The sequence below is a fragment of the Lepidochelys kempii genome, chromosome 5 (genome assembly GCF_965140285.1).
Source record: "Lepidochelys kempii isolate rLepKem1 chromosome 5, rLepKem1.hap1, whole genome shotgun sequence".
NCBI classification, from domain to species: Eukaryota; Metazoa; Chordata; order Testudines; family Cheloniidae; genus Lepidochelys; species Lepidochelys kempii.
The window spans coordinates 35515715-35532696 of NC_136384.1; the positions used below are offsets into that span (position 1 = coordinate 35515715).

Consider the following 16982-nt stretch of genomic DNA (forward strand, 5'->3'; position numbering starts at 1 on the left):
CCCTGGACGACATGGTTGCAGGAACTTCGGCCTCGGGACATCCCCCGATAGACCACCACACGCACCGGGACCTCTTGTGCAGAATTGCCCGCAACATGGGAATGCAGGCGGAACAGGCTATTGAGCCAGAGGACCTCATGGTCGATATCCTGACGCTGGAAGGTTCATCCAGGGTAGCTCTGCCCCTAATAAAACTATACAGAACAATATCAAAGTGCTGTGGCAGACCCCGGCATCGATCCTGCCTACACTGAGGGGCGTGACGTGCAAGTACTTTGTCCCATGTAAAGGACATGTTTTTGCACCCGCAGCCCTGCTCCAAAGTAGTGACCATGGTCAATGAGAAGGAGAGGCAGGGCCAACAAGGACAGACTCCGAAATCCAAGGAGTCTAAAAGATTAGACCTTTTTGGTAGAAAAGTCTGCTCAACGAGGGACCTGCAGCTGAGGATTGCTACCCAACAAGCTATCCTCTGCAGATAGAACTTCAAATCGTGGGCCTCCATGTTGAAGTTCAAGGAGGAGCTAATTCCATCAGACTCCAGGCTGAATTCATGGCCATTATTGATGAAGGGAAGGCTGTGGGATGAATCGCTCTTCAAGCCTCCCTTGATACGATGGATTCTGTCACCCGCACCTTCTCATCGGGATTAGCCATGAGAAGGGGTTCATGGCTGCAGGCGTAGGGGCTGCCCCCGGAAGTGCAGTAAACCCTTCAGGACCTGCTGTTTGAGGGCATGGGGTTAGTCTCAGAGCAGACGGACTCCAAGCTGCACATCCTGAAGGACTCCTGGGTGACCATGAAGTTGCTAGGTATACACACCCCTGCAACCTAGCGTAAACACTTCAAACCGCAGCCTCAACAGCAGCATTCCTACCCGCCTTGACCCAGACAGGACTTCTATAGAAGGAATGGCAGGCACGCCCCCAGTCAGGGCCAGGACCCAACCAAACTTTTGTCGGGCTCAAAGTAGGCCTTTTGAAGGTGCACCCGAGGACAGCGTACCTGTCACTACACCAGATCCTTCCCCATGCTTTCTGAATTGGCTATCCCACTTCTACCGTGCTTGGTCCCAAATAACATCAGACCATTGGGTCCTTTGCATGGTAGAGGCGGGATATTCTCTCCAATTCTGCTCCTCCTCTCCCTCCCACCCCCCTTCCCTGTCCCTCTTCAGGGACCCTTCTCACAATCAACTCCTTATCTAGGAGGTGCAGTCAGTCACTTCTCACCATAGGGGCAGTGGAGGAGGTTCCTTGGGAGCTAAGGAACAGGGGATTCTACTCCCATTATTTCCTAATCCCCAAAGCAAAGGGGGGATCTCAGACCCATTTTAGATCTGTGAGGACTCAACCAGTTCTTGGTCAAGCTGAAGTTCCACATTGTCTAACTGAGCACGATCATCCCCTCCTTGGATCTGGGAGACTGGCACACTGCTCTCAACATGAAGGACACGTATTTTCACATAGCCATTCGGCCTGTACACAGATGATTCCTGAGGTTTGTGGTCGACCACAAATATTATCAGTTCATGGTCTTCCCGTTCAGTTTATCAACGGGCCCTCGTGTGTTCACCAAGTGCATGTCGGTGGTCGCAGCCTTTCTTCGCAGGAGGCAGGTACAGGTTTATTCCTATCTTGACAACTGGCTGTTACGAGGGCGCTACAGGGAGCAGGTAGAGTCTCAAGTTGGACGAGAGAGATCTACTTTCGAGAGACTTGGACTCCTCCTCGGTGTGAACAAGTCGACCTTGTCACCGACCCAAAGAATAGAATTCATCGGGGCGGTGCTGGACTTAATACAAGCAAGGGTGGTCCTGCCAGAGACCCGATTCCAAGCAATGACAGACATGACCAAAGCCTTAGGCGAGATACCCCACCATGACAGCAAAGGGATGCATGAGTCTCCTCGGCCACATGGAAGCATGTACTTACATGGTCTGACATGCCAGACTGAGGCTCAGACCACTCCAAGCGTGGCTCACTTTGATCTATCGCCCAGGGTGCGACAGCCTGGACTCAGTGGTGCTCGTGCCAGAGCACGTACTCAGGTCCCTCTGTTGGCTCGACCCTCGGATAGTCTGCGAAGGAGTTCTCCAACAGCCCCAAACCCTCTCCGTTCACAGTAATGGACGTGTCAGCTCTGGTTTGGGGGGACTCACCTGGGAGATCTCCAAACACAAGGCCTATGGTCACAGGATGAGTTCTAACTCCATATCAATATCCGGGAACTCAGTGGTGCGAGTAGCCTGCCAGACCTTCCTGTCACGACTACAAGGCTAGTGCGTGGCAGTCAAGACCGATAATCCTACTGCCATGTTCTACATCAATAAACAGGGTGAAGCCCATTCCTCTCCCCTGTGTTAAGAAGCCCTCAGCAATGGGAGTTCTGCATAGCCCACTCTATTCATCTGGAGGCATCCTATCTCCCGAGAGTGCAGAATGAGCTAGCAGATCACCTCAGCAGATGTCATACATTCCATTTCCAAGGTGGGGGTTTCCCCAGGTAGATCTGTCTGCAACAGAAAGTGTCCAATGTTCTGCTCCTTTTGGGGGGGAAACCCAGGCTTGTTCTCAAACATGTTCATGCTACCCTGGGGGGACTGCCTCATGTATGTCTTTCCACTGGTCCCGCTTGTACACAAGGTACTGCTCAAAATCTGCAGAGATAATCCTCAAAAGAAAAGGAGTATTTGAGGCACCTTAGAGACCAACAAATTTATTGAGCATAAGCTTTCGTCTGAATGCATCCAATGAAGTGAGCTGTAGCTCACGAAAGCTTATGCTCAAATAAATTTGTTAATCTCTAAGGTGCCACAAGTCCTCCTTTTCTTTTTGCGAATACAGACTAACACGGCTGCGACTCTGAAACCAGAGAGTTCCGTTGGTCCTAGCATGACCACGCCAACGTTGGTACGGCACACTTCTGGAGATGTCTGTGTACACCCCTGCTACCGCTTTGCCCAGATCTCAACACCCAGGGCCACGGTCACCTTCCCCATGCAGACCTCCAGTCCCTCTATTTCATGGCTTGGAAGCTTCATGGTTAAACCCATTGGGGCTCCTGTGCTCGAAACCAGGAAGTGAGGTTCTGCTTAGAAGCAGAAAACCATCCACCAGGGCCACTTATCAGCTAAGTGGAAGAGGTTCACTTGCTGGTGTGCCCAGCATTGCGCACGTCCGCTCCAGGCGTCTATACCACTCATCCTGGAGTACCGCCTACATCTGAAACAGGGCCTGGCAGGGTCATCCATCAGGGTACACCTTGCTGCTATCTCAACTTGTGGAACTCTATGCCAGAGGATGTTGTGGAGGCCAAGACTATAACAGGGTTTAAAAAAGAACCAGATAAATTTTTGGAGGATAGGTCCATCAATGGCTATTAGCTAGGAGAGGCTCGGGACACTATCCCTGCCCATGTTTCCCAGAATCTGGGAATGAGTGGTGGGGAATGGATCACTTGATTACCTGTTCTGTTCATTCCCTTTGGGGCACCTGGCATTGGCCACTGTCAGAAGACAGGCTACTTGGCTAGATGGACCTTCGGTCTGAGCCGGTATGACCATTCTTATGTTCTTGTTCTTATGGCAGTTAAGTCAGTTTTCCGAGTCTCGTTCAAACAGCACAGGGAAGAGAAACTTATCCAAAACATCTTCAGAGAGATCGGAACAGATGTAGTAGCTAAAACAATTTTTCAAGTTGCATTCCATTTAATAAGTAGAACCATGTTATAATTCAGAGTAGTGAAGTGAGAAACCTGGACAAAACAAAATGTAACAGCTGCCATAGTGGCGTTTGTAGTGAAGACCCCAAGATTTCATTACTTCTACAGCATGTAGTGATTCTTTTTTTTGCATATGTACACTTTTACTTTTTCCATTAGTAGTTTAGGTTTACAGTATATCTTATAATGCAATCATTAGCTTTTTTTATGCTTGCTTGCAGTTTAAAGCATGCAGTGAGTCTCCATTCTATTCATGAAGTAACAAGTTTTTTGTTCTGCTTTATTTTTTTCTTTTGAATAATTATGTAAAGATCCATACAAGCTTTCTTTAGAAAATATTTTGCAATAATTACACCAATAACATTATACTTTATCATAAATTATCCACCCTATCCCAACTCTAAGGCAATATACATTAGGAGCAGTGTTCAGGTAATTAGTAAAAGCACCAAAACACCTGTTGATAGGGCAGCTTAACACATAACAGAATGCAGTTTTTAATGCTCTGATTATGCGCATTTTGCATCTTTCTAAATTAAGATTAATTTTCTTTCACTCTTTCATGCACAAATGACTCCACCCAGAAGTCATATTGGCTGGTATATCTTGGTATGTCTGAGAATGTACATATGGCAATTTAAAGTAAATGTCTCCAGTGACCACTTTAATTAAACAACTTTGAATTTGGTAGTTCAGAAAAAAAAATCACTTATTAGAACAGACTGAGAGTCCATCTAGTCTGGTTTTCTCTATCAAAAGTGGTCTGTTTGATGCCTGACAAAATCAAAATCTGATACCTAGCCCATTGTGTATTACTATATTGTGACACAAGTGAAGGGAAGAGTTTCCTCTTAGCATAGCTAGTAACTAGATTATTTCTTGAGTTGAGGGTTGTTGATATCTCTCTAATGGCTGTAGGTATAGCCGAGTCCTAACTTGGATATTTTGGAATAGAAAAACTTAATGTATTGCTATCTGAATCAATAATTCTTTTTGTTTTTTCCCCCAGATGCTGGTGTGAGACCTAACAGAAGTCAACCCATGCGGGGTGGGTTTGGTACTGGAAGGAGTTTTGGGAACAGAGGTAGTTCTGTATTATCTAACGTTTGTTTAAAGTCCTGCTGTATTCATGTAAATTCTTAATTTGTAATGAAAAACAAAGGCCTTGGTACTGGTGCCCCAGAACTTTTGCTTTTACAAATTAATTTTTGTACTTGTTTAGATATATTGATCCTTGCTTACTGAGAGCAGAAGAAATTTAATTTATTTTGTAAACTCTGATAACTTATTAGTATTATCTATCATTGAATGTTGCTGCAGATGTCTGTGGAATAGTTGTAGCTTAATGTGAAAACATTTTGAGAACTTTAATTACATTTTGTCTTATGACAAAATGTAATTAATCTGCTTCCTTTGTTTGCTTCAGTTTTCAAGTAGGTTAATTTAATATTTCTTTCTGTCGGTGTAACAGCTCTCAGATACTTCATTTACACTTGTTGCTATTAAAAATTGGTTGGTTGCAATGTCAGGTATTCACTGTACTTTGTATGGAAAGGTACTGCTAACTCTAGTATGTTTTATTACTCTAGGAGCTAATGTGTCTTTATTTCCTCTGTACTTTTAAAAGGTGCTGTATGACTCAAAATAAATGTGTCCATTTTAATCAATGTGATCACATTTGCACCTTTCACAGTAGTAGTTTTGTCATCTGAAAAAATCATGAATGCATAATAGTTTGTAGTATCGCACTGCTGGAAAAGTGCTATTTTACATATGCAGGGAGGTATGTAAGTGGCTTCTTCCTGTTGTACGAGTTTTCCTTTCCCATGTAGTGTTTTTTCATGAATCCATCTTTGCTGCAGTAGAAACAAATTACTGGTGGGAAGGGGGAAGATTGGGAAAGTGGACAAACATCAAATTGCCAGGAAAATATTTAATGCAGGAAAACTAAAATTAGTTATTTGTATTATAGTAGTTCCTAGAGGCCCTAATTGGGAATAAGAACTCTGTTGTACTTGGTGCTGTACAGGTAAGATTTAGACAGTCCCTGCCTCAAAGAGCTTACAGTCTTGGTTTATGACAAAATATAATGCAACAAGTGGTCAAAACAAGCAGTGGGGTGAAGGAAGAGGATGAGGTTTCAGTGAAATAAGTATATTGTTCACCAGCATAGAGTCTCAGGGCATGTCTTCACTACCTGCTGGATTGGCGTGCAGGGATCGATTTATCGCGTCTAGTTTAGATGCAATAAATCTATCCCTGAGCGCTCTCCCGTTGACTCCTGAACTCCAGCACCGCGAGATGCGCAGGCAGAGTCGACGGGTGAGCGGCAGCAGTCGACTCACCGTGGTGAAGACACCACAGTAAGTTGATCTAAGTGCGTTGACTTCAGCTACGTTATTCACGTTGCTGAAGTTGCGTAACTTAGATCGATTCCCCCCCCCCCCCGGTGTGGGTGTGAAAAAAAACCCCTGACCGTAGCAAGTTTCAGTGCTATAAAGCGCCAGTGTGGACAGTGCACCAGCGCTGGAAGCTACGCCTCTCGTTGAGGCTGGGCTTTTTTTTGTTTTTCGGTTTTTTTTTAAATAGAGTTCTGGGAGACCTCTTTCCCAGCACTCTGCCGTGACCACACAAACCATGTTAAAGCGCTGTCAGTGTAGATTAGCCATGAGAAGTTTCAGGAATGGCTATTGGGAGAGTAGATTCCCTTTAATGGGCCATCAGCATATTTTTTTGGCTGACTTTTTTGTTGCAATTGAACAAATTTTGTTGCAATTGAAAGGCTGTGGACATCTCCCAACCTGACAACATATTTCAGTAACACACACGGCAATTTGACTTTATAACTTCATGGATAATGAAGGCACGTGCAATCGAACAAGATATTAATGTTCAACAGATCAAAACTTTTAACATGGCATACTTAATACAAAATAGATCATAATTATACGATAGTGGTGAATACGGGGGTTCCAGGTTTCTACTTTGAGGTACAGAGTATCACCTAGGCATTGGGGCTACATTGGAGAAAGTTCCTCCCTCAAATGCTTTTGTGCTAACTGGTGTCTAGTGAAAGCTGGGAATCTTAGTGTGGAAGAAATGTGCTTTAAGTAGCAATAAGCTAATAGAATAGCTAGCTAGGATAGGGCTAAATGGTAAAAGAAGGAAAGCTGGTGTCTGATGCGGAGGAGATGGGGAGTCTGTGGAAGGATTCAGAAGAGGGTGGCATAGCCAGGAAGAGATTAATGGCAGTTTTTAAAATATGGAGACAAGGTTGCAGTACTCAGGGACAGATCAGGAGTCAAGGCATAAGATGATGACATGGGCAAGAGTTTTGGTGGTATGGAGAGAGGAAAGTACTTTGATGTGTTTCCTTTTTATTAGGTGTATGGACATCAGTTGAGATCTGACTGTGTTAAATGCTGTATGTAGAGTCTTGGATCTTTTGTAAGAGAGAGCTACAAGGTTTTGACCACACCTGGTTGTGTAGGTGTGGCGAGAGAATGCAACATGAAGTTGACACCCATAATGTGGGCCTGGATGACTGGATTGAGGGTGACAGTTATGTAGAGGCTGAGTTGAAAGACTCATGAGGAGATGTCAGAAAGACAGGCCAAGATGTGAATTTGGCCAAAGGGAGGTAGAGATAGATTTGAGTGATCAGTGTAAAGAGAACAAGTTATGTTGATAAGGTGTATATGGTTTAGATAGAGAAGAGAACCAAGGATGGAGCCCTATCAGGGATGAGGTGTGTTTGTTTGGTTTTTTTTTAAATGCTGCTTTTTCCCCTCACACTCTAATACCAAAATTACTTGACTGACTTTTTGTTGAAATTATTCCAAAGACTTTTAGGGCCGAGGCTATGTAAGAAACTTCAGTCTTAATGGAAATTTGTAAAATACAAAGTGGGGGTTAAGAGAGCTTTCTAGAATGCTTTTCATTCAACTTTTATGGCTTTTAATGGTGGCTGCAATTTTACTGCAACTTAAATTCCTCATAATATTTTGACAGGTTTCAGAGTAGCAGCCGTGTTAGTCTGTATCCATAAAAAGAAAAGGAGTACTTGTGGCAAATTAGAGACTAACAAATTTATTAGAGCCTAAGCTTTCGTGAGCTACAGCTTACTTCATCAGATGCATACAGTGGAAAATATAGTGGAGAGATTTCATATACACCGAGAACATGAAACAATGGGTGTTGTCATACAGACTGTAAAGAGTGATCATTTAAGGTGAGCTATTACCAGCAGGAGAGCGGGGATGGGGGGAACCTTTTGTAGTGATGATCAAGGTGGGCCATTTCCAGCACTTTACAAGAACAGTAGGAGGGGAAATAAATAAGGGGAAATAGTTTTACTTTGTGTAATGACCCATCCACTCCCAGTCTTTATTCAAGCCTAAGTTAATTGCATCCAGTTTGCAAATTAATTCCAATTCCAATTCAGCAGTCTCTCATTGGAGTCTGTTTTTGAAGTTTTTTTGTTGAAGAATTGCCACTTTTAGGTCTGTAATCAAGTCACCAAAGAGATTGAAGTGTTCTCCGACTGGCTTTTGAATGTTATACTTCTTGATGTCTGATTTGTGTCCATTTATTCCTTTACGTAGAGACTTTCCAGTTTGGCCAATGTACATGGCAGAGGGGCATTGCTGGTACATGATGGCATATATCACATTGGTAGATGTTCAGGTGAACGAGCCAATGGTGTGGCTGATGTGATTAGGCCCTATGATGGTGTCCCCTGAATAGATATGTGGACACAGTTGGTAATGGGCTTTGTTGCAAGGATAGGTTCCTGGGTTAGTGGTTCTGTTGTGTGGTTGCTGGTGAGTATTTGCTTCGGGTTGGGGGGCTGTCTGTAAGCAAGGACTGGCCTGTCTCCCAAGATCTGTGAGAATGAAGGTTTGTCCTTCAGAATAGGTTGTAGATCCTTGATAATGCGCTAGAGAGGTTTTAGTTGGGGGCTGAAGGTGACGGCTAGTGGCGTTCTGTTATTTTGTTTGTTGGGCCTGTCCTGTAGTAGGTGACTTCTGGGTACTCTTCTGGCTCTGTCAATCTGTTTCTTCACTTCAGCAGGTGGGTATTGTAGTTGTAAGAATGCTTGATAGAGCTCTTGTAGGAGTTTGTCTCTGTCTGAGGGGTTGGAGCAAATGCGGTTGTATCGTAGAGCTTGGCTGTAGACAATGGATCGTGTGATGTGGTCTGGATGAAAGCTGGAGGCATGTAGGTAAGTATAGCAGTCAGTAGGTTTCTGGTATAGTGTGGTGTTTATGTGACCATCGCTTATTAGCACTGTAGTGTCCAGGAAGTGGATCTCTTGTGTGGACTGGTCCAGGCTGAGGTTGATGGTGGGATGGAAATTGTTGAAATCCTGGTGGAATTCCTCAAGGGCTTCTTTTCCATGGGTCCAGATGATGAAGATGTCATCACTGTAGCGCAAGTGGAGTAGGTGCATTGGGGACGAGAGCTGAGGAAGCGTTGTTCTAAGTCAGCCATAAAAATGTTGGCGTACTGTACGGCCATGCGGGTACCCATAGCAGTGCCGCTGATTTGAAGGTATACATTGTCCCCAAATGTGAAACAGTCTGGAAATGGCCCACCTTGATTATCACTACAAAAGTGTCCCCCCCGACCTCCGCTCTCCTGCTTGTAATAGCTCACCTTTCCTGATCAATCTTGTTACAGTCTGTATGGTAACACCCGTTGTTTCATGTTCTCTGGGAAGCGGCCACATCAGGTCCCTGCAGCTGGTGGTGGTGGGGTGGGGCGGCGGGTGAGGAGGCAGCAGAGAGCTCCACACTTGCCTGTGGGTACCTCCCCCAAAGCTCCCGTTGGCCAGGAATGGGTTACTGCAGCCAGTGGGAGCTTTGTGGGAGGTACCCACAGGCGTGGGAAATACGCAGAGCCCTGTGGCACCCCCTCCCCCCCTCCAGTGGCCATGCAGGGATGTGGTGCCAGCCTCTTCCCGGAGTGGCGTGGGGCTGGCATGCAGGGAGCCTGCCCTGGCCCTGGTGTGTGCCGCTGCCACCCTGGAGCCATTCTAGGTAAGCGGTGCCAGGCTGGAGCCTGAACCCCCTCCTGCACCCCAACTCCTTGCCCTGAGCCCCTTCCTGCACCCCACACCCCTCCTACACCCCAACCCCCTGACCTGACCCCCCCATACACCCTGCATCTCTCTTCTGCCTTGAGCCCCCTCTTGCACCCCAACCCCCTGACCTGAACCCACTCATATGCCCCGCATCCCTCCTCTGCCCCAACCCCTTGCCCTGAGCCCCTTCTTGCACACCCCGCACCACAACCCCCTGTCCCGGCCCTGCAAGCAATTTCCCCACCCAGATGTGGCCCTCGGGCCAAAAAGTTTGATGATCCCTGAGCTAGAGTATGTAAACTGAGATAGTACCTGCGGGAATGGTCTCTGAAGGACAAAGATTTTAGAGTTTATCTCCAAAAATGGAGTTGACATGCCATAGACTTGTCTGTTGCTTCCCGCCCCTACCCCCCACCCCCCAAAAAAAGAAAATGTCCATCACTTTTTCACAAGATGTTGGGACGGCTGTAATCTTGATTGCCAGGCCAAAATTCTGTTTGATTTGCCTTCAGTACCTCTGTCAAGGTTCCTCCCCCACTCTGAACTCTAGGGTACAGATGTGGGGCCCTGCATGAAAAACCTCCTAAGCTTATCTTTACCAGCTTAGGTCAAAACTTCCCCAAGGTACAAAATATTCCACCCGTTGTCCTTGGACTGGCCGCTACCACCACCAAACTAATACTGGTTACTGGGGAAGAGCTGTTTGGACGCGTCCTTCCCCCCAAAATACTTCCCAAAACCTTGCACCCCACTTCCTGGACAAGGTTTGGTAAAAAGCCTCACCAATTTGCCTAGGTGACTACAGACCCAGATCCTTGGATCTTAAGAACAATGAACAATCCTCCCAACACTTACACCCCCCCTTTCCTGGGAAATGTTGGATAAAAAGCCTCACCAATTTGCATAGGTGACCACAGACCCAAACCCTTGGATCTGAGAACAATGAAAAAGCATTCAGTTTTTTACAAGAAGACTTTTAATAAAAAATAGAAGTAAATAGAAATAAAGAAATCCCCCCTGTAAACTCAGGATGGTAGATATCTTACAGGGTAATTAGATTCAAAAACATAAAGAACCCCTCTAGGCAAAACCTTAAGTTACAAAAAAGATACACAGACAGAAATAGTTATTCTATTCAGCACAATTCTTTTCTCAGCCATTTAAAGAAATCATAATCTAACACATACCTAGCTAGATTACTTACTAAAAGTTCTAAGACTCCATTCCTGGTCTATCCCCGGTAAAGACCAGCATATAGACAGACACAGAGCCTTTGTTTCTCTCCCTCCTCCCAGCTTTTGAAAGTATCTTGTCTCCTCATTGGTCATTTTGGTCAGGTGCCAGCGAGGTTACCTTTAGCTTCTTAACCCTTTACAGGTGAGAGGAGCTTTCCCCTGGCCAGGAGGGATTTCAAAGGGGTTTACCCTTCCCTTTATATTTATGACAACCTCTGATGTGGAAAGGTTTGAAAAAGGCCTTCAAGTTCAGGTTACTCTGATCCTAATATTCCGTTCTGGTTATTGGTTGAGGTTCTGTGGTCTGGACTGTCTGGGTAGTCAGACTAGTTCATAATGGTCCCTTCTGACTTTTTAAAATACTATCGGTATGAGTCTATGGTAATACCTGTGTTGATTCTTCTGCTATAGCTTATTTGTCTGTTTTTCCCTATAGCTTCACTAGGGAATAAATTTGAAGAAAGAAGCAGCTCTGGATTTGAGAGAGGTGAGCTTGATTCTTCCAGTCTGTTTTTTATAGCATAATTCACCATCAGTACATGTAAAAAGAAAAGGAGTACTTGTGGCACCTTAGAGACTAACCAGTTTATTTGAGCATGAGCTTTCGTGAGCTACAGCTCACTTCATCGGACATCAGTACATGTGTACATATTGTAGAGATGTCATGTTGAACTATAATAGCTTTCAGTCAGTCTCTTTCCAGTGTGGTAGGTGGTTTGATATAGTTGTGCCTGACATTATTTTGCTGTGTAGATATGATCATGTATTAAATATTTGGAGGGCAATTATTGAGCTGTTTTATACAGTGTATTTTGTAATTCCTGTTGAAAGTATGTCAGTGTTGCCTCTGAAAGCATTCATGTTGAGACTTCTTTGAGTGTTTTCATGTCTATGAAATGTTTAAACTGAAAGACTGGGACATTTTTAGACATGCTAAAAATGCAGTTTTTCGTAGTACCAATCTTAAATGTAAAACTTTAACCTTTTTTGTCCAGATTAAGAATAATGTGGTCAGAGCTGAGGGTGCAGTTTAGCAGTAAACTTAGAGAAAACTCCCTGTTCCGCACTGCAATAAAATGTGACCTTTTAGCAAAAACGTGTCTTAATTGTTGGTTGGAGAAAAGCATAAAATTAAGCTAATGCTTATCAGAAAGAAGAATATTCCTAACTTTTAAAAGTGAACTCTGGAGGTTGTGGTTCAGAGGAAGTTCCTTGTGATAGTCAAGTATAGTCTTGTCTGTCCTGTTTTGAATCAAACACAGAATGGTTGTAGCTTCCTTCTGTAACTGAATTAGCTGTATGCCATTACTTTCAGGATTTGTCCAGTCATTTTTATGGGTCCTGAACTTTCCTCCAGATGTGTGGGTAGTACTTCTCTTCCTGCAAATAACAGTGTAGCTCAGACAGCCGTTCTCTTTCAATCTTTGTCAGATTCTGCCTGTGACTGTTTAGCACTTCCAACTTACCTATTTCTGTTCTAGCTATTAAATCTGGTTTTGAGGCAGCAGCAAGCAAAGTCTTTTTCATGCGAAGATATCATCCTCAGCAAAAAGCCTTGCAAACAGAAAAATAGACACCCTTTGAGGGACTTCAAAGCTTCATCAGGGATTCATTGGCAACCACCTGATTGACTAGAACCACATTGTCCTGGTGTGACAGCCAAAAGAACCTGTACTTGCTGAACCAAGACAAATTTAAGTCAGTACGAGAGAAAATATGCCTCGTTGCTGAGTTCATAGACTCAAGGTTGGCAGCAAAGACCATAGCCACTCTGGACAGTATATAATTGTTCGCATCAAATCCTCTGCTTCAAAATTCTCAGGTTAAATCCTCTTTTTTGAGAGAAGTTTCATAAAGGTGGTAGCTACCACCACCAAGGACCTAAGCATTCCGTCACCTCTGATGAAATCAAAGGATTAGGATTGCTCATATGGGCAAAAGCTTCTTTTTTGTTCTGAGAGGGGAATAGTCTAGTGGTTAAGGTGCAAACTTGGGACACCATGGGTCTAGGTTCAATTCTTTGTTCCGCCACAGACTTCTGATGCGACCATGGGCAAATCACTTGGTCTTTGCCCTTCAGTTCCCCATTTGTAAAATGGGCATAATAACAGTTCTTCCCTATCTCACAGGTTGCTGAGGATAAATGTTAAAAAGATAGTGGCAGTTGAAAGGTATAGTAATGGTGGCCTTATATGTATCTTAAATAGATACCCACAAGAGAGCTGTCAGGTCTGGGATAAAACCTGTATGGGAAAACTTTGATCAGAGAATGGATTCAATACTACTTTCAAACCCTGCCAACAGTAATAACTCCATTTCTGTCTGTCTCCCTCTAGAAATAGGCCTAAGGGAAAGGATATCCCTTTGGCTGCCTATGACCAAAATAAGTGAAATAGATCAATGAAGATTAAATTCAAGATGGAGACCTCAGTTTTCATTCTCTCTGAACTTTCTCAGGGAGATTGTCTGGTATTGGTGGATCTGGTAGAAGTTTAGGTCTAATATGGAATTTTCAAATAGTTTGCTTATGCCTAGTTTACTTGTGAAAATTGCCACTATTCACAGAAAAAAGATCCTGTCAATTCCCAGGATCTTTGACAAGATATTCTTAGGACTTTAGGGAATCATCTATACATATTCTTCAACTTATTAGTCAGAGGCATTGTCCCCAGGGACCTTGCGGAAGGTGACCTTTACTTGAGCATGCATGCTTGTTGATTAATTTAAAATAGCTCTGTGATCCCCTCTCAGGATTATCAACCTATCTTGATTCCTAGGAGAATAGATTTTAAGGCCAAAAGGGACCATTGTGATCATCTAGTGCAGTGGTTCTCAACCTGCAGGACACTTGTGGCCCAGTCAGCACACAGCTGCTGCCAATGTGACATTCTCAGGGCCATATAGTTAGTCTGTGTATGTATATAATGATGATTGATGATGATATTGTGTGGATGCAGCCCACATAACACACAGAGAACTGCATATGCGGTCCACAATGGTAAATAGGTTGAGAACCACTGATCTAGTGTGACCTCATGCAAAAAAGTAATAGAATTTCATACAGTAATTCCTGGATCAAACCCAGTAACTTGTTTGAATCAAAGGCCTTTATCTTTTAATTAAAAACATCCAGTCCTGCTTTAAAGATTAAAGGGAAGGAGAATCCACCATATCCCTTGGTAACAGTGGCTAATTACCCTAACTGTAAATAAATAAAAATAATTGCACCTTGTTTGAGTTGATGCAAGAGCCAATCTTCCTGAGAAGTAAAATTTGCCAAATCATATCATTGATCACTTTAAGTATTGTGGAAGAGAGTATCCATCAATTTTCATTTGAAGTTCCTAGGTCTTCTGATCTCATCCATTTTACTTTTCATTGTTACCCAGAGTTTCAATACCTGAAAGAAAAAGCATCTTCTATGTAAAAAGTTGAAATGTGCCTTATTAGAGCCAATCAGTTCACAAGAACATCACCTCTATTTGTTTCCATCCACCTTAAATATCAGTGCCTGCATCCAAGTCCTCCAAAACTAAGAGAATTAAATGCTGTCACTCAAGCATATGCAGCCCCTAATTAACCAATTCCAGAAGCTATTAGAACCTATTCAGTGTATTTCACATGAAGTGAGCTGTAGCTCACGAAAGCTTATGCTCAAATAAATTGGTTAGTCTCTAAGGTGCCACAAGTACTCCTTTTCTTTTTTTCTTTTTGTAGAAAAGGTGTCAGCCATCAGAGTTGAAATCTCTTAACATTCTCAACTGATCATCCATCAGGCTTGATCATCACTGCTTTGCGAAAGCATTCTTTAGCAGGAAGGCACTTCAAAGGATGGTCCCAAAATAGAATAGTACGACTGATTTTAGGGTGAAAAGAAGGGAGTGTGGGGTTTTTCTTTCTCCTGCCTTATGCATTTTGTTAGTCAGACACCTGGAAGTGGGAAGAGTTCAAGATCCAGAATGAAGAACGTGTTACCTATACTTTCTGGGGGCTGATCTTTCCACCACCCATCCCAGCTAAGTCCTGTAGGTATCTCTACTAAATTATTCTATTACACTCTGTGAGAACAAAAGGAATGTGATACAGAACCTCATGGATGAGTCTGAATTGCCTTTAGGATTTTCAGGAAGACAAGTACAGCCCCAATTTTTCATAATGAGGTAAGAGCTCAGTCCTATTTAAAAAAAAAAAATTAGGTAACTTATTTTCCATTTCAAATTAAGGGAAAAAACTAGCATGGAAAACTTCATTTTTTTTATGGACTTGGCAAGTCTTATTTCGACCATAAGCATGTATTCTACAACAGTGTAAACCAAAGAGTAACGTAAAAGTGGGTAGTTATTTTTAATTAAATTATTAATTGGAAGAAGGAATCAAGCATATTCCTCAGTGTTTAAAGGCAACATATAATTGTTCACTTACTAAAAGCCAGCTATAAAAGAGTCTTAGAATGATTTCACTAATTATATTATTCTGGTCGACTCTAGTGGTGGAGTGATTATACCACCTTCAGGCCTAATTTCCAGTCCATCCCATCTACTCTGCAAACTTGTAACACTCACAATTAAATTAAATGGTCAGGTTTTTGCAGGAACGCTTGTGTAAATTCTGCTTGCATCCTCTCCCAGTGTTTCCTGATAGTGGGATCTTAATGCAGCAAGGCTGTAGGAAGTTGGTTTCTGTGTTGTGGCAAGCCATGTGTGTGTTGCAAATGACATACTATTTGTTTGTCTGATAGAATTATGCTAGCTGTTAATGTGTACGTTTCAACCCAGTTTAATACTTTGAAGATGCAAAATACTTAGTGATGTGTACAATTAAACACAGCACAGAGACCTGACAAGTTTGTTAAAATTTTAATTTTAATGCATTTGTCTTGAAGAATCTACTGAAGATGGCCAATCAAGAGCGCTTTCAAGGAGAGGAGGTAAGGCAACAAAGATGGAGTGACACTGATAGAACAAACAGATCTGCTATCTCCAAGGGAGTCTAACATTTTTCGAGTGACTGTCCCTATAAATTCTACTGTTGGTGCACATGCTCCCATGTAGAGCAGTCTGGGCCCAGTCATCCCTCAGTTCCTTCTTACTGCCCAGGCCTGTGAGATGGAACTCCAGCGTCCATGTCGCAACACGCTTTTTTCTAATCTTAGTGTATGTAGATGTGTGTATATAATAGTGTGGTTAGGTTTAACATAGTTAGGATAGCTTATGAGTTGGTAAATATTTTTTTATAGTTCAGCTCTTTTTGATTTTATTTTGACAGGAAGATTTTTTTTCCTGGGGATTTAGCCCTGTCTGATTCTAAATCCCTGGGATTTAAAAACTCTCACTCCTAAAGGTGGCTATCCCTTTTAATGATGGGGTAGGGCAGTAGTTTTCAACTCTAGGTACCTGTACCCCTGGGGGTATGCACAGGTCTTCCGGGGGTGCATGAACTCCTCTAAGAGATATGCCTAATTTTACAAGCTACATAAAAATCACTAGCAAAGTCAGTACAAACTAAAATTTCATACAGATAATGACATTTATACTACTCTACATATTGTACACTGAAATGTAAGTACAATATTTGTATTCCAGTTTCTTTGTTTTATAATTATATGGTAAAAGAAAGTAAGCAATTTTTCAGTAACGGTGTGCTATGACACTTGTATTTTTATATCTGATTTTGTAAGCAAATAGTTCTTAAGTGAGGTGAAACGTGGTGTACGCAAAACAAATCAGACTCCTGAAAGGGGTACAGTAGTTGGGAAAGGTTGAGAACCACTGGGATAGAGAAGCAAAACAGCTTGATTTGTTAGGAGTTAATCATTAGCCAGCCTATAATTTAGGATCACCGACTGCCACGTGTTTTTAGCTCATATAATCATAATCTGCTATTATAAATTCCTGGATTTTGTTGACAAACTACTGCAAGAGGCATGGCGGACTTTACAT

General features: G+C 43.0%; 1 protein-coding gene across 7 annotated transcripts in view; it reads left to right on the top strand.

Moving 5' to 3' along the window:
- DDX4 (DEAD-box helicase 4) overlaps positions 1-16982 on the top strand; it is a 104816-nt gene that overhangs the window by 18542 nt on the left and 69292 nt on the right. For 5 of the 7 annotated variants that reach the window (XM_078852768.1, XM_073343958.1, XM_078852773.1 and 2 more), the window contains 3 exons: positions 4733-4807; positions 11480-11530; positions 15926-15970. In XM_078852768.1, coding sequence (XP_078708894.1) covers positions 4733-4807; positions 11480-11530; positions 15926-15970 — 171 coding nt within the window. The remainder of the gene's footprint in view (positions 1-4732; positions 4808-11479; positions 11531-15925; positions 15971-16982) is intronic. The other 2 variants (XM_078852770.1, XM_078852771.1) reach the window with 2 other exon arrangements.